This window comes from Dendroctonus ponderosae, unplaced genomic scaffold (assembly GCF_020466585.1).
Source record: "Dendroctonus ponderosae isolate FM_Combo_2020 unplaced genomic scaffold, Dpon_F_20191213v2 Dpon_F_20191213_8, whole genome shotgun sequence".
NCBI lineage: Eukaryota > Metazoa > Arthropoda > Insecta > Coleoptera > Curculionidae > Dendroctonus > Dendroctonus ponderosae.
Window position 1 is genome coordinate 9933024 of NW_026019016.1, and position 27337 is coordinate 9960360.

The following is a 27337-nucleotide window of genomic DNA, read 5'->3' on the forward strand; positions in this document are numbered from 1 at the left end:
ACCCATTTTTTACCTTTTGACTTGACTAATAATAAGCACACGCATATTTATGTATGTAATTCTTCGATGAAATTAAATTAATTTTTTTACTGCACCATAGTCAAATGTACATATTTATATTTATGGAGTTGTCAAGTGTTTTTACACTGTATTCTCTGTTATCATATGGTACAATAAAGTGTTTGTTATATTTTGGTACTTTCCGCAGGGAAAATTGCGAAAAATAATCGCAGTTGAACAGTTTCTAGATAGGAATACGTAATTTGGCACATAATTGGTGATTATGTGAAGAAAAAGTGATTGATGCAGACTAACGTAAACTCATTTGGTTGTTCGTTCAAATATTTTCGCAGGTGCCGTTTGATCCTTTAAGCTCAAAATAAGCAATCGAAGATGGGGAAAAACGCTATGAATTGTTTAAACAACAGAAGAGTAGGGAGGAATTCTGGTTTACGGAGTCAGTCATTGAGTAAGAAGGTTGTACAACAAAGTGGCTATGCCAAGGTGCGAATATATTTTCAGTTTGTTGGCAGAACCTCCGAGTGACTGATCGACAGTACTATTTACCGGTTAGTGGTACCAATTTTGCGAGTTATTTGAAACAGAAGCAGGTATGTGTAGGATATAAAATGTTAATTTTTTTATACATTTTTATTTTATTTCCATTATTTCATTGTTCCATTTGGATTTTTTATTGTTTTCTTGGAAAAAAGTTTCTTTAAGTGCATCCGGTTTTAATGATAATGTATGTACATGCATTTTTGGACAGCAATTTTTTTTGTTGAAACAGAAATTTCTTAGTTTTTATTTACTTGATTTATGAGATAAAATGGTGTTCTTACTCTAGTCGATTTTTACAAATAAAACTGCTATTTTTGAGGAGACACGTTTTTGTGATTTTGAATTTTGAAAACTCGTGCTGTTGGGCAACCTGCAGTGAATTCGAACAGTTTTACTATTTTAATTCAGCTAAAAGTTTTTAATACTTCTCATAAGTCTTATTTAATAAAATATTTAACTTTGAATATTCAAAGGCCTATTTCCGGGAAGACTATTTCTAGGCTACAAGACAAAAGCTTTTTGAATGCAGCCTTGAATTAAAATGTTAGCAATAATGTGTAAAGTCATTACTTTACATGAAAAACATTCTTGAAAATGTTGATTAAACCGCACTACTTAATATTTACAATCCTAATTCAATGTTATTTTCGTTTGTCTATTTACGTCGAAGCAGGAAATGGAGCGCGAGATTTAAGCGTCTTAAAGTTTCGATGTTTAATTTTTAAAATCATATATTATTTTCCTATGGATGCAGAACTGTATTTATATAATTAATTAATTTAAGTATAAATATGTATTGTTGCAGTTAGTTTAAAAACATTAGCAGCATCCGCATTGAAGATTAAATATGGATTAAAGTAAAAATCTATTACTGGTTTTACAATTTATGTATGGCGTACATTATTCATATGCCGGGGATTATTTAAATTGTCGTTGATTGAACTGCCATATTTATTTTAAATTATTTACATTTATATTCAATATTATAAATATACCGGGTTTCCTGTAGGTTGCATTCTTCAACTGAATGGATTACTAATATTGTTCTGTTCATTTCTATACATTGTATAGATATTATAAATACAATTTAAAATAAGAATTTTGAAAAATTTTAACACAATTGAATATTCTACATTCGAAAAGGACAATCACCACGCGTGCCTTCTTTATGAAAATTTTACTTCGAGGAAAATGAGCATGACTTTCTAGCATAACGCAAACTACTCATTTTCAATTGTAAGAACAAAATTAAATAGCTTAACTTTAATCCTAACATATACGAATATTAAATATACCGATATGTTTATGTTTATACAAGCTGTTCAATAATAGCAAGTTTATATACAAAAAAGGAAACGTGGAGATGGCTAAAGTTTCGATAAATTTTTCTCAATGTTAGAATACGCATTTATTCATACGGTCTAAATAATTAGACACAGTAAATGGCTAAATATTTTTAATAAAAAGTTGTTCTGTTTAACGCAAAAACTTTATGTTTTTGAATTTTTGTTGATCCTGCTTCCATTTTAGAGCTGTAGTAATTTGCACGACTATATCAACTTTTGGCTACCTAAACATGAACTGATTTGACTATAAGTAAGTTAATAGACATTTAAAGTACTTGTTAAATACCTACTTATTCACCAAGAAACATTCTTTAATAAGTGATGAAAGAATGAGGAGAAGCAATTAACATTTTTCGAAAAATGTCAACCACTTTGGAAAATATGCGGAAAAAGTTTCGATTATTTTCCATAAACGTAACAAAAAAGGAAAAATTGGTTTGAAGAGAAAATAAAAAAGAAAAAAAAACAAGAGTCTAAAGAGAATTGCCTAAATTTTCTGTTAAGAATCTCACAGTTTTGTGGAAATGAAAGCGAAACATCTAGAAAAAATATTTCTGAAACTCTTGAAAATACGTGTAAGACAAGAAACGTATTTACGCAATTCTAAAACTATTTTAGCATAATATAGGTACCATTTACAACATTGCTCAAGGTCCCCACAATTCATGGGCAATTTTACCAAAAACTCCCAGTATATCCGCAGCTATATATTCAACCATACTTTTTAACCGATCTTTATAATTTTTTTGTTAAACATTTTAAACCATGAACCACATATGTGTTAGAAATTCCGGTATATTATTGCAGTATAGTGAGTGCTTTTGACCACGAGGCGATTTTTAATAGAATTTATGTATTTTTCTGTTGATTTTGGCTTGCTGCTGCTCAAAATTGGATTCATTAAAGTAATTTTCATTATCAATATAAACTGCTTTTATTTGCATCTGAAATTCCAGGTAAGGAAAGTTCTTCATTTAAGCAGTTCGATTTTCAGTGAAAAAGGGAATAAGATCGTTCTTATTTTATTCACAGTTCACATTCCGTGTTCTGTACAGTGATTCATATTATTTAGCAAACTATTTATTATTATTATAAAGTCGCATCTTGTAAGTTCTCACCTTGCAGTCATTGTTGATTCGCCTATACACTTGAGCTTTCAAGTTGCACCTTCAAGGCGAAAAATGCGAAACACTTCTGATACTAATCTTAAATTTAAATTCATTTGGAAAATTTTCAGTTCTCGTTTAACCTTAGGAAACTTGGATGGAATTTTAATAATTTTTGTTGCTTTAATAATTTCTTTCATTCTTCAATTGCTTTTCTGCGATGTGTCGCTTTTATCAGATTCACATGCATATGTTACAAGTATATTGCAATATGTATGCTTCGAAATTTTATGTAATAATTTAGTAATAATAAAGTGGAAGTATTGTTGACTCAGTTCTTAATATTCTGCAGCGGTACTAATTAGTTTTTACTATGCAATTTGCGACATTGCGACATTGAAAGCGCAAGGATATTTCCCGAATGAAAGCAGCTATGTGCTGAATACTATTAACTCTTTTATATAGGCAGATAATTGACCATATATGATTTCTATACATTTCTAAAAAAATTACAAGTTCCTATTCGAAAATCATGGCTTAATTTAAGATTACTTGCAAACGTGTTAGAACCATTAAAAAAATGCGTAACTCAACATGCTCATCAAGGAAACCACACTCATTTCAGCTTCAAATCAGGTAGAGCAAGTGACGTCTATTTACTATCCATTAATTTTATTAATTCGAAATAAATAATCAGAGGAGCAATAAAATATCCATTATGGTACAAATTGTTCATTCTGTCAGTGGAATATGGGTTTGCGGTTTTGTCGGATTACCAATTTGAAATGCTCGAGAAGTTTCGCGAAACGGTCCCCAAATTCACTAAAGGAATATTCAATTAGGGTTTTATGCAAAATGTAAATTTATGTTTGTGTCAAAATTCCTATTGCTTTCTGAGTAAAATGCTGGATGAAATTGACAAATTAAATAAATAAACAAACACATTAAAACATCTGGTTAAATAATTTAAGTTGAGATTTGAATAAATAATTCTGAAAAAAATTCTACCAGCAGAAAATTATCATTAATATCATCTTAGACAGTGGTAGAATTGTCGAACGCAAAGTAGACTGAGGTCTCCTATTAATCCTCTATTTTTAGAAGAACTATAATTGGTGACAAGGCGATTGGTTTCTAAATTTCAGTTATTTTCAAACACACTGCAACTAATTTAATTTTAATGACGATCTATCTGTTTGACTTATATTGAGTAACCAAAGAAAAAGCCGAAAGTTTCAGTACTTTTTATGCTGTTTTGTGCAATTGTGCTTAATTAAAATATTTTGCAATCAGAACAAAGTTCAATTCTAAAATAAAAGCGTACTTGTGAGAGCCAAATTTCCGTTTCCATTTATACCACCCTAATCAACCCTTCCAAAAAAAACACAATTTCCTCACATTTCGACCTATCTTCAACAAGTGACTATAATAATGCCGCTTTAATTTGGCTCAGTTTATAGATAAAGATGGAACTGTAGAAAATTCCATTTAAAGTGAAGTAATTGCAAGATAATCTTGAATACAAAGTTCCAAAGGGACAATAGCTAATGGAAAACATATTGTTTGTTTGCCATCAGTTGCTTACTACATTTCCATTGTTTTCCTTGAGTATCTGTAAAGGAGCACTTGAGAGAACAGGAAAAACATTGCATTATACCATTAGCTAAGGTTAAAAGATTTGTCATAGTATTGTAAATGATAATTGGAAAACTAGGTCAGTTTCTGAAGCTTTACTCTAATATATTTTGGAATACAATAATAAATTAAGTGCTGAATATAATAGTAAAATAAATGTAGAATAGAATGATACAAAGCAGTACTTAGCTTTTGAAGCGTTCCAGTTTCAAACTAGGCACTTTCTAGTGTGCCTATTGCCATTTGCATTTTTGTTTATACAATGGACAATAATATCCATTAAATTGTAAATGACTAGCCTTATACAAACAGCGACTTAAAGACGCAAATACAATGGCTTGAGCCGATACGCCCAGTTTCACCTTAAACGAAAACGATGTCAACTTGCGATTTTTCAAGTCAGACTCGATCATGTGATATTGAAGGTACCGAGAAGAAACGCGAAGAAAAGGAAGAGCTAAACAGCAGTTAGGGAATGTGGGTTAATAGATACATAGATGCAGCTTGAGAATAATTGATGTCGTCGCGATTCCGAAAAATTGTCTTATCTTAAGAGCACCTGTTATTTTCTGTTCACATTACAAATTGTCTACATAAATTTTAATTAAAGTGATTTTTTTATTATTAAGAATATGAATTTAATGCTTTGTATGTGCGTTTTAATCCGCATGAAATAGCTGATAAATTTTGAATAATGGAAACGTTTCTAATGAACCAATGCTGGTTTAAACTGGGTGTTATAACATGTATGATATTGTTTAGGTATGACCGCAATAACTTAATAAGCAGGTATTTGTAGGTATCTTCAACAATTGTCTATTTAATAAAAGCGAAACAACATTTGAAATGAAAGTTGCTCTAGAATCGTAGGTGTTGGTTGAAAAGAACAAATGCCTATTTATGTGTTTCATTAAAACTAGAGTTAGTTAGTTATACCACAAGAAGTTTAGGAAAAAATTGATTTTGATAAAAAAAATTGAATTTTTTGACTTTTGGAAAATAAAAATTTGACGACAGCTAGAATTCGCCTTTTAAAACGCACCATCCGGAGAAGCTTTTACATAATAAGTCTCGTTAATCAGTTTAAAACTGCCTGACCGTATATCGATTAAACAACTAATTCTCATACAATTGATGAGAATATCTGTATATGAAAGTTTGTCTATCGTTAGCAGAGTTGCTAACGATAAGTGTAGAGTAAGTTTCCGTAATCTCCGTGCTTGAACTCTTCAAAGCTAGTTATGCATTCCAATATAAATACTTTAATAGTTTCTTCTAATTGTAGATATTAATGGTTTTTTTTTCAGAATGGCGCTACAAAATAATGAAACGAAAGTCAATATGGACAATGTTAGACACCAACAACCATGGTTCGGATCAAAGACCAGCTGCACGTCGGACAAAAGGTAGGTCAATGCTTACAACATTAGACTAACAAATATAATTAATAGGAAGTTGATTAGTCCATTCTCTGAGTTGCGCATATTTTATTTATATTTATAAAGACATTTTTTTTTGTTATCAGGTTCCGTAATTAATCTTATTTATCATACAAAAGCTATGAGAACTTTTAATGAATATAGTGTGAGCTTTTGAATAGAAACCATCGAAACACAATTTACATTTCTAATGTTTATGGTGCCTCTGCGAAGATTTTTGCAGTTTTTCCATACTTACGACAATGTCTTCAAAATTAGTCTTCTGACATTTATAATGCAATAAGAAGCTGACTCAGAAAGTTCAGAAATTGAATTTTCTTTGAATTTATCTTAAATTTGCAACAAGACTTAGATTTCATTTAACATTTTTTTAAAATTTCATAATTTTCTTCCTTAGTGTGATTTTTAAAGCATTATGAGGATCGCTTCGTTTCGGTTAATTGGGTTTCAAGGTCGATTTGTTTGGTAATATTTGTAATAACCTGGTTTAACCTCGCAGAACCTAATGATAACATATTACCCGATATAATTTGTAGCCATCTTTAACGTTTTAAATAATTAGATAACAATTCAATTGGACCAAGGAGAACACAAAAATAAGGGCGCAGCCTTTCTAAAAGAAATTTTTAGCTACATTTTTTGCAGTTTAAAAATATTTCTAGCATAATGTAGGGCGCGATTTAAAGTATGCTCAGATTTTGCAATTTTTGAGGTTTTAACATTGATAATATTTCTCTGCTTATGAATTGTAATGTAATTGAGTTTTAACATGATTTAACTTAACTGCACCTGGCGTTTTACTTGCATATTGAGCAACCATTCTTAGGGGCATTTTACTTCTGTACAGTTCGGATTTTCAAAATTAGTACATTTAGTCATACACACTATAAAAGCGATTAAAAGAGAACAAGTTTTTGTAAACAACTCGAGTTTGATCTTATTTTCCTTTTGTTAGTTTTGTCCAATGGCATCAGCCAGTTCCTAATAAATTTGTAAAGTGTTCTAATTTATTTTTAAAAATGTACTAAAATAGTTCGCTCGCTTCTGCACAAATTGTTAGACAGTGAGTCAAAGGTAATGCTATTCTAAAAGAAGATTGCCGGTTTACTTTATTTTCGGCAATTAATTAATGACCAATGAAAATCTGCAACAAGAATCCTGCTGGTGTTTTAAGTAGTTTATCCAGCTATTAAATAGGTTTTTTTTATGGTGCACCTTTGACTTTTAAATGGTAACTTTTAGCTGATAAGGCACATACCCACTTACTTTCTTGTTATGTTATTTGTGTTAAAATTGCATTTGCATATATTTCTGTTATATTGCGTACTTTTGCAGCATGTGTTGAAATATGCATTTTTTGGATTTGTTCTGTTGCTCAATACTGGCATAAACATTTCTTTTAGGTATGCTAATAATTCTGATAAACATAGTTATTGTTAATAACTGCAGATTGTCGTTAAGCGTAATCACTAACTAAATGTTTACACATAAGCATTCAATTTGTTTATTTCTAAACTAACTAACTAAATTTTTAAATTGGCTTTTGTAGAAAATATTGAAAGCAAGCGTAAGTGCTGTTTGCTAAGTCTGATTATTTCATTTTTTGTTTTTTTTTGCGAACCGTTTGATCTGCAGGAATGAGCTTTTGCACACAAAATACTACCATAATAGCTACTTTTTCGCTTCTTAATCGAATTTAGTGAACTTTTAAGGATCTTATACATAGTATGAGTCTTACTACAATAATTTATAAACCACTGCAAAATATTTCTCAGGAAATAAATGCTGAAGCGCCACTGAACTTTACACGTACTCGGAAAAACGGATTGTTATGATCAAAAAAACAAGAAAAAATTAAAAAGTTCAGAATTCTCCATGAGGATTAATTCTCAATGAGTTTTGTAGCTTTAGAAATGTACAGTTATTAGTACACTGCGACCCAAAAGTGAAGCATAACTTAAATATTCCCCAACTTTTGGTTGTAAATTCTTCTTCTATGTAGGAAAAAATGTGGTAAACATATAGTACAGGGTGTTTAAATAATATAATGTGTTCTTGGTCAAAGTTTAAATCGGTCTGCGAGCAATATCAACTAGCTCAGACAGAAACGTTTACAGTGTTATAGCCTCATGTATTCTGAATAAATTGGATGTTTAATCGTCTGTTTGTCATGACATTTTTTTAAACCGGTTACAGTTTCTGCTCGCATTTTATTTAACCATTTTTTTAAATCTAAAGAAAGCTGTGTTTAAACTATCAACCTTTGTTTATTTTGTCACGTTTGTAATTCCATAAAGAAACAAGACAAAAAACAATTTGCGTAGGGTTGAAAACGAAAATAACGAATCTTAGGAAACTTCTTAGAAAAAACTTTTAAAACATAGTTGACAGAGGACAGATAATGACAAAATAGTCGAAGCTATCAGCTTGTAGCGAAATGTTGCTCGCACAGCCCTTTTATCAGAAATTTTCACTGCAAATAAAAAAAAGTTTGAGTAAATTTTATCCCAAAAATGTGACTCGTCATAAATAATTCATATTTTTCGAACGGCTCAGGTTAAATAGACGATTAAAGAGACAAAGTATTCAGAAGACACAAGGCTGTAATATCATAGAGTTTTTCTGTCTGAGGCTAACTTCCTATTGCCAGCAAAAAGATTTATAACCGAAGAAAAGATGAGTATTTATTTATAAACACCCTGCAACATGTTTAATTGATTTTGTCCATATCGTAAATTTTAAATTTTGACTAAGAATAGAGTTATCACTATGCACATCGGATCACCGGCTAAGAAAATATTCAAAAGTTAGGAAATATTTAAGCTATGCGTTAAATTTGCAGCCCAATGTATTTTGTTGCACTTTCATCCACGCCAAGTTCACAAAACAAAACATTTTCAATTTTTTTAAGCGACTACTGCAAATATATACTTTTCAGATAATACTTATAAGGAAATTGTATGCAATAGGCTAATATGAATCGTTAAAACATGCACCTTGGGAACGAGCTAATTAAATTTATCACTGGTAGCGCATATGAAACACTATATTTCGTTCGCATTTAATTAGACTGGTTTTTTACAGTGTCGATGATACTTTTATGACATTCCAATCTAAGGACCCCATTATAAATATTCCGTTGGATAAAGTTCCTAATAAAGACAAAGTACCTGGCAGTGCTGGGGGTCATGGGATTCCTGTGGAACATCCCACTTCGTAAGTATTGCATTATTTAAAAAAACTCTTAAACACTCTGATTATTTATTATTTGGATATATTTATATGTTTTATTAATTTGTATTGAAAATATTTTGATCATACTTTTGAATTGGCAATGCACTATGCATATTTTGCAAAAAAATAAATTTTTTTAACCGTGTCATTTATGCATTCTCCAAATTTAAAAAAATTATCACTTTATTTGTCTGATGTGCTAATCTATTTGCACCTACAAATACAAAACTAAATATAGGTCTATATACATTTTTATTTGCGGGTTGAGTCATGAATTTCACAGCTATATGAATCTTCAAAGTTAGTGTTAAGATTACACCCCCGAATTATTAGTCATTGGCGATTAAAATAACGAGACGCGAGTGAAGGTTCAGAAATAACGGCGAGAAAAAGTTAGGGCCAAGATGAAAAGTTTTTAGTAGTTGTAACCTGGCAGGTTCATTTGTTGAATATACTAAGATCTAAATTTGTGGGAAGAAATAAAGTGGGACTTTGATTTTTCGACTTTAATCTGTGCGCTATTTGATATACTTTTCTCGCTAACTTTATATTTGATAATGGTCTTGTCCCAGAAAAATTCTGAATTACTATACATGGATGTTGATGAGATTCACTTGTTCAAAGATTTAGCTCTATGAGATGTAAATAAGATACTTTTGTGTTGATTTGAAGATAAGACATAAAGGATAAATTAGTACTTTTAATTTATTTAAGTTTCAATTGCTTTAATACTTTTTACGACTGTTTCTAATCGATCAATTAGTTTGAATTTTAAAACAATGTGAAGTTTAGGTTTGTCAACAAATTATTTCTTTACTTTTATATCGTTTAAAAAAAGCATCTAGCGATCGTTTTCCATATATTGGCTTAAGTCATTGTGAGTTCAATCAACTAGTGTTATTTTAAGTGAAAGTTGGTCTAAAGATATTCTGATTCAACGAACCGTTCCTATTAGCATCCATGTTGAGGATGTTTTTTTATATTTTTTGAGGAGTATATCAAATAATAGTAATTCTTCTTAAAGGGATTTTTACAATCATATAACAGATTTTGGTACTTAAACCGATAGTCTTAACTGGAACAATTTACTATAAAAAAGTCATAATCATCATAAGTAATGTTTTGAGCAGTCGAAGTATAAGTTTAGTTGTTTGTTTGATACTTGAAATGTGTTTGTATGTTAAATATGGGGAAACCTGACGCGTTTATATTTAAAAGTCTAAGTAAAATACATTATACAGTAAAGATTATAGTTTAAAAATAGTAAAATAATTGCATTCCAATATGTTATGTATTTGACCATTAAAGTTGGGAAAGTCCAATGAGTATTATTTCTAGTTATTTTGTCATGAGATCCTACATAATTTTAAAGATAATTGCTAACAATCGGAATATCATCCATAAATCAAAGAAAATATTCAATATTGTATATATTTATATTACATCGTCTATTTTTTCTCCATATATGAAAATAAAAAGTTTGATACCACCTAACCGATTGACTTAGTGAAGAGCTTTACATCCACTTTGCTCTAATAGGAGGATGCATAGATATAATAAAAATAGTCAAACTACTACAAAGTTTTATAGATACCCTTTTAGTGAAATCATCAGATTTAAATTTGACATAACATCAGGCAGCAAGACAATTAAATGTAACAAAGACTTATAGAACAAAGCCATATTAGATTGCAAATAAATTTTACAGAACATTTCACAAAATAAATGTTGCTTTCATTTCGATGTATTTTTGAATTTTTATTATTGATGTAGACATAGACTGTACAAGACGCTACAAAACTTAGAATCGTATAATAAATTCTAGTTTAATTCAGTGTCTATTTTTATAGTAAAATATATTCCAATTGAAATTGATTTAGTTTGCACGATAACCATATTCACAAAACTATATAAAATACTCACTGTTTTTGTCCAAACTTTCTCAGTTCCTTTAACCCATTTCTGAGAAGTTTGAAGTGTTTAAAATTTGCGCAAACTAACAATATTTTTATTTACTTCTAGTTATGTGGAAACCCTGATGCACCTTCTGAAGGGCAATGTGGGTTCCGGAATATTCGCTATGGGCGATGGTATTCGAAATGCAGGAATAATTGTGGGACCAATCGTTGTTTTAATTTTAGGTGTGATATGTACGCATTGTCAACATCTGCTGGTAAGTCAATTTAAATTAATTTTCCCATGAAATTTAATTTCAAGCAAATTTACAAAATGCACCGCAAAATTAATTCGATTATGCTTTGGAGCCTTCAAATATATATATTATGTTTGACCAGAACATTCTAGTGTTAACCAGTAAAAATTCCTCCAGCCAAGAACAAGTTAACGTTTCTAAAAATATTTTCGATGTTTCAGTTTACAGTTCAAACATCCATCTTTGCGCTTGAATTATAAGATACTGACATGCAAAATGAAAGCTATATAGTGACTAGCAATTTCTGTGAAAGTATACAGCAATTTCTTCGGAATCTAGTATTTTCCGGTCATTCTATCACTACCAACTTATCAGATGAAGATAATATCTTCATCCATGCTACAGACGCAAATATTTTAACATTTTTTTGGTTCAATTATAGGTTGAAGCTTTTAAATGTACTAAAAAAAATAAAAAGAAATTGGAGCGCTTCATCTTATTAGCATCCATACATTTTTCCACCTAATATGAAAGGTAGAATGGAAAGGACTGTTTTTCATTGAAATTAACTATTTATGTTCAAATAGCATTGAACGTTTGCTTGAATACATCCGGCACATGGATTTACATAACCATACCCCAGTATTTTATTTGTTTGTGTAATTCCTGCACTCGAAACATTTAATGCAATCCTTTTTTCCAATTTTAATTGGCTTAATTCACTGAGCTTTAACAAGCAAATATTTCTAGATTAATATCGAAATTGCAATGCAATTTGGCATTGTTTTCGAAATTCTGGAATTTGCTAAATTCCAGATTGGACACATCCTGTTGTGGCTGCCGATGTAAGTCACACGTGGGTGATAAACGGTGCCCTAATAGCACGCGAAGATTATTTAAATCATCGACTTAATTATTATTAGAATTGAACATAATTTTTTTTTGTAATCGTTTTTAAGTACGTAGCTGTGAAGGTTACCCTCGTGACTTTAATAAAAATGCGAGTGCATTTTACGGCTTTAAGTGTCATATTTACATCTAATTGTTGGATTTTACTCGTAATATATTATTATTATTAATGTGGTCGAGGTTCAACGGAAGCATTTACGCCAGTAGATTAGCGAAGCTTCTCGCAAATACCTCTCATAAATTACAAAAATTATGAACTATTATGAATAATTACGTAAATAGCGGATCGATTGGACGTTTAAAATTTACACGATCTGAACGGGGTTTCTGGGATTTATTTTCTAGATCTGATAAAAATTTATATTCAGTTATGTACAAGACTAAAAGAAAACTACCGCCTTTTTTTAAGGACAATTTGCTGATTGAATCACTAAATAATAATCAGATGGAGGAGAAGATGTGATTAAAAATTGTTTTTATTGCTTTTCTTACTTGCTTATTTATATCAACTTCCCTTCTTAAATTTATGTTTTATTATGTTGCCTTCGACTGTTCAAATGTTCAAAGCCACAACTACTCGATTACCTTTTACTGAGAGCACGCTGCATTTATCTCCATTGAATAAGGCAATTCAAACAATTAAAATACAAATTACACATTCTTTATTACACCTGTCTGGCATTCTCGGTTTGAAGGATAAGACTACAATTTTAACCAGATATAACCAGAATTCAGTAGGGTATTATGAAATAAAATTTAATTGCTATCTTGTGTAAATATCAAATTATAAGTTCGATCATTTCATACACCGTGATTGAAATTCCAAAAGTTGTCTTGAGGCAAAATTGCAAAACGCTTTCCAGTTATTGATGCGTTTTATTGATGTTTATTTATGAGTTATTTATGTACATATTGTTGACACTGCGCTAGTCGAAATTAATTTATGTTAAATCAATATGCTCAACAAAAACTGCAGATTATAAATATTAATAAGAAAAATACTATTTTAGTAGCAAGTTTTTACTACAGCATCACAGTTGTTTTACTACTCGTATTTTATTATTGTCCTGTTTGATTCCAGTATTTCCAGTTCTCTGTATTGTTGCCATACGTTTTTAATGTCGATTTCGGTCAACGGCTATCTTTTTTATGTATCCATGTGGTTGGTGGTTTTTCCGTTTTTCTGGGGGTGTTCATTCCGATATATTCCTTGGAGTTTTTCCCCATACGTCTTACATGTCCGTACTATTAATGGCTGTTTTTCAATATCTTCTTCATTTGTCTTTTATTTTGTTTTGGTTTTTAGGTCCATCTTTTAATTTAATTTCTCATTTGTTCTAATGCAGATCTTCTAGCTGCTCTTCTCCACAAATCAATTTAAACTGCTAGTAGATTAGTAGATTGCTATTAAGTCTTTGTCTTAACTGTCACGCTTCTGATCCATGCATAATAACTGGTTTTAATATGGTATCAAATATTCTTGTCTTTGTTTTTGGTCTTATGTTTTTCTGCCATAATATTGAGTTCTGTGCTCCCATCACTTGTTTTCCTTTAGTTATTATGTCCTTTATAGCTTCCTCAGTTCGTCCTGTCTTGTCAGATGTATGCATCCTTGAGCAATTGCTACCCGATCATCTGCATAGTGTAATGTATATAATGTGGTGGCTCCGATATTCAGCCTCATTCTAATAATTTTTTTCATTGTCTGAGAGCTTCATATACCATTTCATAAATCATTTTGAATCCGCTAGATTGTTTTTACTTTTGTTCTAGATGTTGTATTGCTATGTAACTCTTTGATGGTCTCGATTAGTGTGACGTTTATACTGGTTTTTTCAATACTTTCCAAATTTTACTAACCGGCAGAGTTTCGCACTCTGTTGTAAGGTCAACAAAGAGTAGATGTACTTCTTGAAACCTCACCATTCTTGTTTTTATTAATTGTGTTAGCCAAAAGCCGCTATCGGCTGTTGATCGTCCTGCTCTAAAGATTGCTCTTTCGATTAAAAAAGTCGAATTTATTCAAATATTATCCTCTGATAAGTTTCTGAGACTCGTTAGAAACTTCTTCAGGGCCAGCCGCGTTTGCATTTTCGCTAGTGATGTAATACTTCAGATTTAACAATGGTTAAAACGTATCCCCAAAATATTATGGAGTGATTTCCGAAAAGAAAATTCAGCATTTTACAGCTTGCTAATGCTTATATTTGGGTGCTAAAGAAAAATATGCTGAGTTTTTTGAAGTGAAAACACAAATAATACACACCAAAAATTCTTCCGTTTATCTTTCGGTTTAAAATTGAACATTTGTTTAACACCATTGTGTGGAATTTGGGACTATTAAAGTTTTGTATGTAATTGTTTAGCGATGGCAACAAAGACCGTGCAAATTAGTTAAAACGCATTAAGCTCTTCATGCGAAATCGATCTTGTTGAATACCTAAATTTCCCATGTCGTATTTGGAACAAATGTGGTTTGTAATAATTTTTTAGATAAACAGGAAAGTAGTTTTCGCTAATTATGCGAGAATTTGGGCAATTTTGTTTGTAACAATCATTCGACTCGAGCGTGTAGCAGCGCTTTATATTTCGATTTTAAGTTAATATACATGGCTACAAAACAAAATGAATTCACAATCGAATCCAGTAGAAATGTCTCACTTCGGATTGTTTGTCATTTATTAAAGTGTAATTATTGATTAAAGAAAACATCAAAAAAACTAAATTTTAGAAGATTTGTTGCTTTGTTCGCAGCTTTGTTGTATCGTAAAATTTCCAATACACTCATTTTCACATTTGTTTTACGTAAGGGTTAACTGTTTATACAACCATTGTTAATTCTTTTCTATGGTCAGTACTTGTTAACGGTTAATAAAGCAAAACAATGCCATTATGTATTGGTATTAGCCTGGAGCCTAACTAAAGAAGGGAGTCGGCTTATTAAAAAATGATTCTGGGTGCATTCTGTTCAAACTCTTTAAACCCAAAATTATATTTTTGATTTAATTATGCAATTTATGCCGTGCGACATATTTCCTTCCTCTTGTCCTCTGTATTAATTTAATATTTTTGTCACTTATTACTATTTGGAATGTAAACCAACACATTACCTTTATTGACGATTATGTATTATTCAAAAAATACGCAAATATTTATACATCTTACTGACAATGAAATTCTTCACTTGAAAACGAATACATAATTAGCTTAGCTTATAATTATGCGTATTCTCCTATGTTATAATATTTTCTTATTTACTCAAATTATATTGATGTTTATTCAAGCTTGTGCCATTTTTGCGAGGTTGGTTTAGCAAATATATTAATTTAGTCTTGGTCACTTTATTATAAGCTGTAAAGTACCGTTTATTGTAAGCCTGTAAACTAAAATAATGAAATTTAAGAAGCTTTAATGTTTTAGAAAAATAGCAATACTTTTTTAGATTTTAGTGGTTCTTGGGTTTTTTAAAAACGAAGAAAAACCTGTTTTAGTGAAAAAAATTGGAAAAAATGTATCTTCATTTGTTTTGTTTCAGTTGAAAACAGCAAGGGGTTTGAATGAATCCCAAAAACTGGAAGTGAGCCCAGATTTTGCAGAAACTGTCGAGCTGTGTTTTGCGAATGGACCGCCACGATTACGGGGTATGGCCAAAACGATGAAACGAATGGTGAACTTGTTTTTGTGTGTCACTCAACTCGGATTCTGTTGTGTGTATTTCGTTTTTATTTCGGAGAATATTAAACAGGTAAAGTCTAATTAGAATTCTCCATATAACCAGTTTTAACCAGAGTATGTTGATGGACTTTCAAAGCTGTTCGGAATTGATTAATATATATGGGGATTTTTTCTTATATTGTGTTGGGTTTAACACGATAGTTTTATATTTAATTAACAATAATTTTCAGTATTTTCATTTAATTGTTCGAGAAATTATTTAGAAACAATTAGTACGTACGAGTGTTACCAGCAATTCCAAAGTTAAGCTAGATCGCATCTTAATCGTCATTGTTTGACATTCTTGCATTTTATAAATAGAAAGTGTATTAATCCCGATTTTTCATTTAATAAACTATGTTTGCTCCAGACAGAAAAGCTGAACTTAGAAAGAATTTAAGAATATGGGACCAACTTAAGAACTTAACTTGAGACTTCTTAATAATCATTTTTAAATTTTAATCTAATGCGTTTTGAAACCACTACTTCAAAATTAATTTCACTTATTAGACTAAAGTGCTTAGAAACGTTTTATTCTATTGACTTGCAAACATCCTACTGAGGAAATCTTTCATTTGACATTAATTTTCATATATTTAAAAAAAATACTATCTAATTGAAATCCATTTTAAAAATTATTAATATCTGATTTCCTTTTAAAAGTTGTCAGGTAATAATAATTTTCTATTACCTCATAAACTCAAAAACCACGACTAAAATTCAGAATTTTAAGTCAAAATATTTTCAATTCTGAGACAATGGTAAGCGGAAACTAGCAGTTTCACTTCTTTTATGGAAGAAAAATTTAATTAAAACAAAAAACATAAAAACTAAAAAGGAATTAGTTCAATAATTCATCTTTCAATTCTAATTTGTTATTTATACAATTTGTTGCAAAACTGTTCCTTTTGCATTAAAGGGAGATAGTAGAAAAACAGAGGAACAGAGGATTAATAGTTGAAAAACACTAATGGGTTTTTCGGGTTTTCAGGCCGTCGTTCGGCAGAATTTCTTCCTGACGTTTCGCAAGCACGAGTGGCTTGCATCTTCAGAAGTGGTTTGTTTGAACGTTTACGCTGTTCCGAGGGAACGTCAGGAAGAAATTCTACCGATCGACGGCCTAAAAACACCCGAAAAACCCATTAGTTTCAACTCGGAATCAAACTCGATTATTTCGAGTATTCGAATATTCAAAAAGTAATAAATTATGTCTAGTCATAATTCGAATACTCGAATACTCGAATACTCGAATACACCAACATTATCAAACTGACAAGGTGCAAATATCTTTATATGCACTTTGTATACTTTTATAAAATAAATTATTCATATTCTACAAGCATTTAAACAAATACCCATATATTTACAAGCAAATGAAAATAATTATATGTACGCTCCTGCAAATGAATATAAAATTACGTCTCTGTGTTCTAGTGATTTTTCTTCTGGTCTTTTTTATCCGTTGCGGCTAATTGCCAAAAATGATATGATATAACGATTTTTCTTCTTGGAAAACGGTAAACGGAAAACGAATACTCGAATATTCGAATTATCGTTAGATATTCGAGTATTCGAATAATTTTACTATTCGTGTAACTCACTAAACGAGTATTCGAATTTTAGATTTTAAAAAATTCCGAGTTTCAGGGAATGGCCTCGAAAGTCTATCTCTTTTGATTATTAAAAGACATTTAAAACATATTCACAACTTGTCGATTTTTGCCAAAATAAGATTTAATTTATTCGAACTCAATATACTGCTTTCATATACTTGTATGGAATAAAATATAAAAAAACCACAAAATTGGTGATTTTGTTGGTTCTTGAATGTCTTAATTGAGCAGGGTAAAATATTATTTTTTTTTGGGTACGAATGAAATCCAAAAATAAAGTTTATTTAATTTTTTTCTCGAAAAAAAAATTATTGACTAAAAGAGAATTGACAGGATTTATAATTTTATATCTTCTATCTATATCAAATATTTTTCTTGTCTTTGAAGTTTGATTGAATGTTTATGTGTCAATAAAGGATATTTCGATTTGATTTTGATATAAAAAAAATACTTTTTTATGCCTGATGCCAATTCTCTACTTTGGAGTTGAAAATACTTTATATTAAGGTGGATGATTTTGTCATAGCAAATTATAAATTGATTATCAAAATGGAATAAATGAGAGAAAATTGGAATTAGATAACGTTGATTGAAAAAGCTATTTCCGCCTGATTACTGAAAAAACTTCATCACAACCTTTGAACATCAACCCGCTGCAGAGAAAAATTCTAAATGCCCGCGCATAAATGTATCTAAATAAATGATACAGAAAGAGCAAAAAATATCGGAAAATAAATAATTGACAAACAGGCACTGCTGGAAGAATTATTTGTTTAGTTATCATTTGAAGCAGCCTAGTAAAGAGCTTTCTTTATTTTTGAAAAAATTTATCGTAAAATATAATAATAATCTCAAAAATTCGCGAAATTCTTTAATCAAAGAACACATTTTTTACTTGAAAACATAACTTCTGTGTGCATTTATAGTTATTATTTTGAGGGAAACTAACACCTGAGTATTCAGCCAATGTTAAAAGCTGTTTAAATTTTAAACATTTTTCTTAATTTCCAAACTTTTAATGGAAGACTAGATACGATTAGGCTCTAGTTTGATGAATAGCTGAGCTAGACAAATTAAAGTAACATGGAATAACTGGAAATTTTATTGTTACTTGCCTTGTCTTAGATTTATCTTCAGTTTACCTGCTGCTTTAAGTCTATATAAAAACAACTGCCAACTGTCCATCTTCAACATTCTGATTCTGGCATTCCTTTTCAGGTTTTAGACTATTATGGATATGTCCTGGACGTCCATTTTCATATGGCAATCATTCTATTACCAATCCTATTGACTGCTCTCATTAGAAACTTAAAGTACCTGGCTCCCTTTTCTACCTTAGCTAACGTACTGATGTGCATTGGCATTATAATAGTTATCTACTATGCATCGCAAGACGTTCCCAGTGTAACTGAAAGAAGATACATTGCTGACTGGCAACAATTGCCTCTGTTCTTTGGGACCGCCATTTATGCCTTCGAAGGAATTGGACTTGTAAGTACCCACCTCCACATTTAACGCTTATCATTCTGCATTTATTGTTGGAACTAAAGGTAAACAATCAGCATTAGCTGATAGCAGGATATTATTAATTAGACGAAAAAGTATAATGCTCAAGTATCCCAAAAGTCTAAAAATTGAACTTTTTCCAGGTTTTACCCTTACAAAATGAAATGAAGAAACCTGGTCAATTCACCAAACCTTTAGGCGTATTAAACAGTGGAATGGTGATCGTGACTATTATGTACCTGGTTGTTGGCTGTTTATCTTACATGAAATATGGAGACGATATTAGAGGAAGCGTTACGCTTAATTTACCACAACATGAAGTGTAAGTCTAAGGCAGCCGCAACCACAATTATAAAAATGCAATTTAAATTTATGGTTGTTTCAGGTTGGCACAATCAGTGAAAATTATAATTCCATGTGGAATTCTTTTGACTTACGCCTTGCAATTTTACATTGCCGTCGACATTATTTGGCCAAATATATTGGCTCTATTGGGACCAAATGTAAAATACCCCATATTTGCCGAACTCTCATTTAGATCGTTTTTGGTGTTAGTTACATGTAAGTTTAAAGCATCAATACTGATTAAATACAGAGTGTTACATGACCAGCTATACACATTTGAGAGGTCACTAGTTTTATGCATAAGAGAGCGGGTCTCTTAAGCACAAGATGGAAGGGACCTGTGACGTTTTTTGACCCAAAAGAAGTCGATCTGTCCCGACTCATATTAAGAAAAGAATGTGTGTGTCACGAGACGCTCGAATTGGCAATTGAAAAATTTCAGAAGTAGCTGAAAATCTCGAAACAACTATTGACAAATTTAGAAATAATAAAAAATCTCGAATTAACTATTCAAAAAAAATTGAATTTTTATAGAAACCATAAAATATTATATTATTATCTCACTTTGCAGATTATAAATCTGCAAAAGTAAGATATATTTTATGATAACTATTAAGAAACGAATTGTGACACTCGACTTTATCTTGCTCGATTGTAACGTGATCTGGAATATTATGTTTTATTGTAACTTTAATTCAAGAAATGACATTAAATTTGCGATCTACCAGAAGAAAAATCAACATTCAAATATCCACTTCACAGAATGAATGGTAGTTTTGGTGATGTAAACTGAAACCTTAAGGCCGGTCGTCCTTTGGATGCGTTTCCGTCCGAACTGCGTTCGTCAGAAGTTGTGCGAAATCGAACGAAGGAAGATTTATTTGTAGGTTTGCTGTGTTTCTGACTGAATAGCGTATATTTTTGGGACACACCGAGCTGAAATCGATGTTGAAAAACTAATAAATCTTACTGATTCTTTTTAAAATCTTCATATTAATGATGGAATCTTTCAAATTCTTTTCGTTTTACTAATGTATCAGCAACCCAATAGCTTTTTATTATTTTTAACTGTAATCGTCTTCTCACAAGAAAACTATTTTCCGAAGAAAATAATCTATTATTATTAACAGTTGTATAATTACGCTGATCGTTATATAATTACCCTCTATAAATGTGCGTATATGATACATTATAACACATGACCAATTGGTATAATAAAAAAACTTCCAGCGGACGATACCCACATATGCGAAATCTGATGAAATTATTCCAAAGGACGTCCGGCCTAAGGTTCCATTTTACTTACAATCTCTCGAACGAATGATTTCGGATCGAGTGTACGAGTTTCAGTACTTTGCAATGAAATTGGATCATTCGCTCCTTTTTCCCACCATCTCTGACGAAAACGCATCCAAAGGACACCGGCCCACAGACTATACACTATTATATCCACACGAACGGACCACAGACTACACACTATTATGTTCAGACTCGCGGGCGGCTGTGTGCGTGCGAGAGTGACCTGCGTACTTGTCTTTATCTATGCCAGACGTAACGACGTCTGGGCTCATTCCATTCAACTCGCACCGGGCCATAAGAAGTTATCACTTCAAAAATGTCCGGCTCCCATGTTATTGATAGACAAAATTCTTCAAAAAAATCATGTTTCTTGAAATATTGAGAAAATTATTGCGTGGATTTTTATAAAAATCGCCTAAACTAATTTACATTAGCAAAAATGGAAAAATCTTTGTTTTGTTTGAGTCTTGGACAAAACAATTGTACCAAAAAAACCGCCGCTGAAATGCCTTGGCACGCAACACCCTGTATAACCATCTAAGACGTTAATCCAACCTTTTTACAACCTATTTTTTGCATTTTCAGTTGTGCTCGCCGAAGCTATTCCATTCCTCGGACTCTTCATCTCCTTAGTGGGTGCGGTCAGTAGTGCTGCCCTTGCACTAATTTTCCCTCCTATTCTCGATACAGTTAGTTCAATAGCAATTGGACAGTTGACTTCATTCAGTGCTTTGAAGAACGGATTTATCATCCTGATTGGTGTAGTGGGAATGATCACCGGCAGTTATGAGAGTATTTCAGCGATCGTAAAAGCTTTTGGTAGCGAAAGCTAAGACGAAGAAAGACATGAAAATGAATGTTTTTGGGCTTGGTTGCCCGTGCATCTGCCCGTTTTAGGGCAGAATAGTAATGCTGCAGATCGAGGAGAAAACTTAAACATCACTCAATTTGACTGTGCCATGTCTGCAGATAGAAAACTTTGATTTTGGATTTAACAAAGCAGTCCTATGAATTATGTTGTGATAGGTTCATGTGATTAGAATATGTAAAATATTTTTTTAAGGAAAACACTATTTTCAGGTCAAAGCAATGTTGATTATATATACAGGTAAACATGTTTTATTTCAGGATATTTATACTGTACATTTTGTTAAATTTAATTTTAGAGATGTAGCGCCCTCGAGTTACTCATTAATGATAATGATTTGTGATATTTTCAATGTTGCGTTCTTTCTGGCGCTCTTAACAGCTAGTTTTTACTTCTAAAATAATAAAACATACTTAGTTGGTTTGTATACGATTAATAGTGAGTTTTATTTCTAAATGTTATCACGCTTGCCTTAGAATCAGGCAAATACAATTCTAAATAACTGTATCTTTTGTACGATCCTTTACATTGTTGTTGTGTTCCAATTACAGTTCTTTGGCTAATAATGCCAAACTTTCATATGTTCCTGCAACTGTTGCCACACATCCAAATATTATAATTAAAACATCTTTAATTAAAATAAATGGTGTCATTTTTTTAAATGCGAGTGTTGCTACGATATCGATAGCCGCCGGAAAAATTGCAATCAAAGCGATACTGAGGAAGGATCCGACAAAAGCCAACAGTATTTGTAGTCTTGGTATTGCTTCAGCCATAACAACTAAAAATAAATTGAATTAATTGCTATAAAGCATTTGCACATTTGGAATTTTATTGATTTATTATTGATAATTTTAAAGAAGCTACCAGTTGACCTAACGATTAAAGAATATGCTTAGCTCTCAGTTAAAATATATACTAAGGTTGATTATTTTGTAAACGGTTGTAAATAAAACTTATTTTATTTTATTCTTGATTTTTATTTCAATTACCATTACAATCAAATAATTCCTGCTATAGTATAGTAGCGTTATGTCTGGAAATGCCACTACCACTACCGAAAAATTATGACCTAATGTTATCAAAATTAACAGGGTTTATATTTAATTTTCTTACTTCTTTATTAGAAAACCGCGTGATGTAATTTATTTACATATAATTCAATGCAAAAAACAGCACAAGCTTTAACGGGTTGATATGATTTAACTAACAAATTTAATGTTGGATAGACAGTGTCCCGTCAGCACATGTTCAAAAGGATACTGCGATATTCTTCGCATGAAAAGAAGACGATCTGATCTAACTTTTATTAACAAAAAATGTCTGGCTTTTCTGCTATTGATGATCAAAATTCTTCAAAAAAAAATATTTTTTGAAATATCGGGAGAATGGTACGATGTTTTTTGGTAAAACTCTGTGAATTTGTTCCTATGTAAGACTCATATTTTGATGAGACAATCGAGTTCATCCGTTTTGGGCAAGTGGCGAATTCGTGAGTGTCGTGGTACAAAAACTCCCAGAACTTTTTATTTGGTGGATGAAATCAACTCATTTTTTTTAGTTGATGTTCTAATCATTTATTCACAATTTTGTACTCTTTCTAAAATCTTGTACCATTCATAGTTTTTGCGAAAAAACGTTATTCCGTTTTCTTGCCCCTTAACAATGTTAGACATTATACATGCAAATATCGTGATTCGAGGCAAAAATAAGCGAAAGTTCATAACAGATTATTTGGAAATCTCGTCACCTCCATACCTCTGAAGAGTGTAGAGTTTGTTAAAAAAATGTGGTTTTTTGTTTTGACTGATTCTTTTTTGTTTTACTTTCTCCTTAAGAACGCTATATTTTATAGTTTCACTTAAAAATACTGACGATCTGGAGGTCTTTTACGCGAAAAATATAAATTCGAAAAGATAAATTTATAGCTTTGTAAACATTTTACAAAAACTTTTTTCAGCGTCGAATTCGGGACAAAAACGAAAGTAAATTCCTCTCGTTTTTTTCCCGAAAACCATTTTTTTTTTCAAAACCGATCACAACACTAAAAGTTTTCATTCGGAAACGCAAAGACCATTATTTTCTGAGGATTTTCTTCTTTTCTGACAATAATGGGGTCTTTTTAGACAAAAATTACAAAATTAATTTTGCTAGAAAATTCGCCTCCTTCATCGGTTTGCAGGGAACTTTAGAAAACCCATTTTTCCTTCGAATTTGGCACAAAAGCCAAATAATTTCATTCAGTTTTTTACCGAAAGTAATTAGGATTATCTTAAAAAAACGACCAGAGAGCAAAAGTAAAAAACAAATTATTTGGAAAATTCGGCGCCCTGGAGTTTTTTAAGTTCCTTTGAATTTTTAGGTCATTCCGGTCTTAACAAATATTAAGCAATTTTTTCTCCGTAAAAATCTCATTATTTTTTTGTTTCACTTAAAATACTCACAATCTTCAGATATTTTCTCTGAAAAATTATAAGATAAATTTTATTGGAACACTCGCCTCCTTAATCGCTTTGCAAAACATTTTTGGAAAACTTTTTACAGCTTTGCATTATGGACAAAACATTAATAATTATACCTGGGTCTTTTTCCAAAAATATTTCCCCGAACTGAAAAAGCGAAAGTTTATAATCATTTATTTGGAAACTGGAATTTTTTCACTTTTAGGTCAATATTTCTAAACAACACTGTCTCTAAACAGACAAACCACGTTTTTACTAACGTTTTACTGTAAAATACTGGCAAACTGAATCGTCGACTTTCTTTGGACTCAGATCGGAAAAATCTACCTTCCGTTTTTTAGTTGTTTGCACAAAGTAGTAAAACGTTACTCAGAAAAAATGTTAATTACAATTTTTTAGATGTGAAAATTCCAGTTTCGGGTCTCGAAAAGCTTTAATAAATCACTTATAACTCATGAACCGATGTTATAACTCGTCAACTCTAGGCTAAAGCTTCAACTTACATATAGTTATTACTAAGGCTGTCCGAAACCATAATTCCACCCAAACCGGATATTTGAATGGACCTAGCCAGAATACAATTTTTGGCCAGGTGATATCGACCGCCACGTAAAGTTGCAGGGAAAAACTGAAGCTAACTCCAACCGATATAAGAACTAGTACCAGTTGACCTAAACTGAAAAAAAAACAATTATAACCAGTTAATGTCTATGGCATCTTCCTAAATAAATTACTTACTATTCTGATGTATTCAAATTTAAAGTAACGGTTTCTTTGATGTCATTTCCGAACTGCAGATATGTTACAGCTCCGAAAAAAATATACGTAACAGTGACCATATGTAGGCCTATGTTCAGAACGCCGTAAGTTTCGTAGAATTCTTCTGGTTCACTCATTTCATTGTATAAAATCAACACCTTGAATATAGTTAATAGGAATATTGAATATTCTATAATTTATTAGAAATTAATTCTATAATAATATTTTACTTCAGCATTGAACGAGATTGATCGTTGGGAGCAAACAGTTTTTCAATAGTTATCAATATAAAAATATTGATTTGCCAGTCGATTCTCTCATTAATTTGTATACTTAGAAATTAATTAAGTTTAACTCGAGTTTTCTAGAATAGAATAGAATTTGAAGAAAATCTAGCTTCCAATTTCAAGCATCTAAGCCATAGTGCTCAAAAACTACAAAGCTCCTTTAGGGCTTCAATATTGTAGGAACAATTATGCATTTAAATCTGAACTTGAAAATAAAAGAGTGTGAAAGAAACAGAAATAGATCGTCTATGGATGGATGCAGAATGTAAAAAACATAAAACTGGGGATATATTTTGATCTGCCAATGACTTCAGACCAAGAGAAATACAATTTACAGAATCCGAAAATAATTATACATAAATGCAATAATGTTTATCAAAAGATGTCAATCTAGGAGTGATTTTGCAGAAAATTAAAGACATTGTTTAGTGTAAACATTTTGGTTTGAAAAGTGAAAGAAATTTATTTTTTGAAAGTATTTCGATTACAAATTTTTGGCTCATAACAGTCAGATAATTTGCAATTTTGCTTTTAATGCCACATTAATTTCAATTATTTTATATATCTATTCATGAATATAAATATTCTAATATTATTTGCAGTTTGATTTTAATATAATAGCTAAATTTTTTAAATAGTGTCAAAGAAGCATATAAAAGGATGACGGTTTGGAAAATTTGTGGATATATTTTTACTAGTTTAGATAGTTTTCTGTTCTTCTGTTCAACATATTTCTTTCATTTGTAATCACTATCTTCAAACTTCTATAGCCATATTATAAACAATTTACATGGATTTTGAAAGTTTAATAATTTTATTACTAAACTGTATGACTAAATGTTGTAAGAAAAACTGATAAAAATAATAATAAATAAACAATAACTTTATACTTTACCAATCCAATGCCTTCGAATGCGAAAATACTCTGCCCGAAAAAAATCGCATATTCGGAAATTCCAGGCACCAACAATCCAGCTGGACATTCGCTGGTTGGTATAGTAAAGGCAAAATACAAAACGATCGCAATGCTTGTCAGCAACGTACAGTTTGCTATTATTGATAAATATGCCAAGCATTTCAATGTTCTAATCAGGCAAGTTATCCAGATTGGAATCACCACTAGGGCAATTATCGAGTGAATGTCCAAGGGGACTTTATAGGCGATCAGCAGCTGGAAACATCAAACAAACAAAAACAGCTTTTTAAAAATTAGCAGTCGATTGTTTGAATAGTCTTTAAAAATCTTTAAAAAAGCACCAATGCCTCACTTCTCGAATATTCCATGAAATGAACACCAAATAACAACAGCAGAATCCTACTTGAGCCATTATGAGGAATACATTTACTGTTAGCTTTGCTACGAAAGCCCAAGCAGGAAATTCGGGGGCAGCTAGCTTGAAACTGAGCTTAGCGGTATCAGCGTAATCCGGTACTCTATCCAGCTTATAATGCTTGTGCAGCATATGAGCGGAATTGACCTAAATTTGTCTTTAATGAAATTATAATTTTCCAGAAGGCATTAAAAATACCTACTAATAAGTGACAGCAATGTAAGCAAATCATTCCAATTAGGAAAGTCGTAATGGGACCGAAAATAAGGCCCCCATTCTTCATGGCATCTCCCATTGAAAATATTCCCGTACCCACATAGCCTTTCACCAAGTGCATTAAGGCTTCTCCGTACTTGAAATTGTGGTCGCTTCTAGCTGGAGTTCTAAGAAATCAGTTAATGTTATTTATTAGTTGGCAGTTGGGATAAATTCTTCTTACCATTCGTCTTACCCTAGAAGATACGTAGATTCTTTGGTCTGGGCAAGTTTTGTCATCTTATCAGATCAAAGTAATAACAGATTCTGTTGAGTGGATCTTCCAGTATTTTTTGCCCATTTTCGATCCTGAGGATGTGACTTTTATATTAAACTTGCCATAGTAAAAGTCATATTTGCCTGACTCTCTAAGATGTGTTCGGAAGGTGAATTCACGATTATTATTATCGGTTAACCATCTCAAATTGTTCATATTATTGACAAAAAAAGCACGAAGATATAAGGAACTCGTCAATAGCTTTATGGGGACCAAATGCGGTTTACTAGTGAACATTT

At 31.2% G+C, this 27337-nt stretch overlaps 2 protein-coding genes across 5 annotated transcripts; one reads left to right on the plus strand and one right to left on the minus strand.

Annotated features, from left to right (window-relative positions):
• Nucleotides 1-347: 347 nt before the first annotated feature.
• On the plus strand, nt 348-22696 carry LOC109546373 (proton-coupled amino acid transporter 1). 3 transcript variants are annotated; one of them, XM_019917317.2, is made up of 9 exons: nt 348-611; nt 5956-6054; nt 9172-9303; nt 11344-11494; nt 15918-16127; nt 18928-19200; nt 19359-19537; nt 19601-19776; nt 21445-22696. In XM_019917317.2, the coding sequence occupies exons 2-9, from the start codon at nt 5957-5959 to the stop codon at nt 21690-21692; spliced, it is 1467 nt and encodes a 488-aa protein (XP_019772876.1). In that variant the 5' UTR covers nt 348-611; nt 5956; the 3' UTR covers nt 21693-22696. The 3 variants fall into 3 exon arrangements, with proteins under 3 accessions (XP_019772876.1, XP_019772878.1, XP_019772877.1); XM_019917319.2 differs by lacking the exon at nt 348-611 and adding an exon at nt 2097-2157; XM_019917318.2 differs by lacking the exon at nt 348-611 and adding an exon at nt 2704-2863.
• LOC109546362 (proton-coupled amino acid transporter 1) lies at nt 21952-27337 on the minus strand. 2 transcript variants are annotated; one of them, XM_048668915.1, is made up of 7 exons: nt 27018-27337; nt 26769-26949; nt 26504-26713; nt 26131-26406; nt 24928-25106; nt 24693-24865; nt 21952-22508 (listed from the first exon to the last, which is right to left on the minus strand). In XM_048668915.1, exons 1-7 carry the CDS (start codon nt 27059-27061, stop codon nt 22273-22275), a joined length of 1299 nt encoding a protein of 432 aa, XP_048524872.1. In that variant the 5' UTR covers nt 27062-27337; the 3' UTR covers nt 21952-22272. The 2 variants fall into 2 exon arrangements, with proteins under 2 accessions (XP_048524872.1, XP_048524873.1); XM_048668916.1 differs by having other exon boundaries at nt 27006-27337.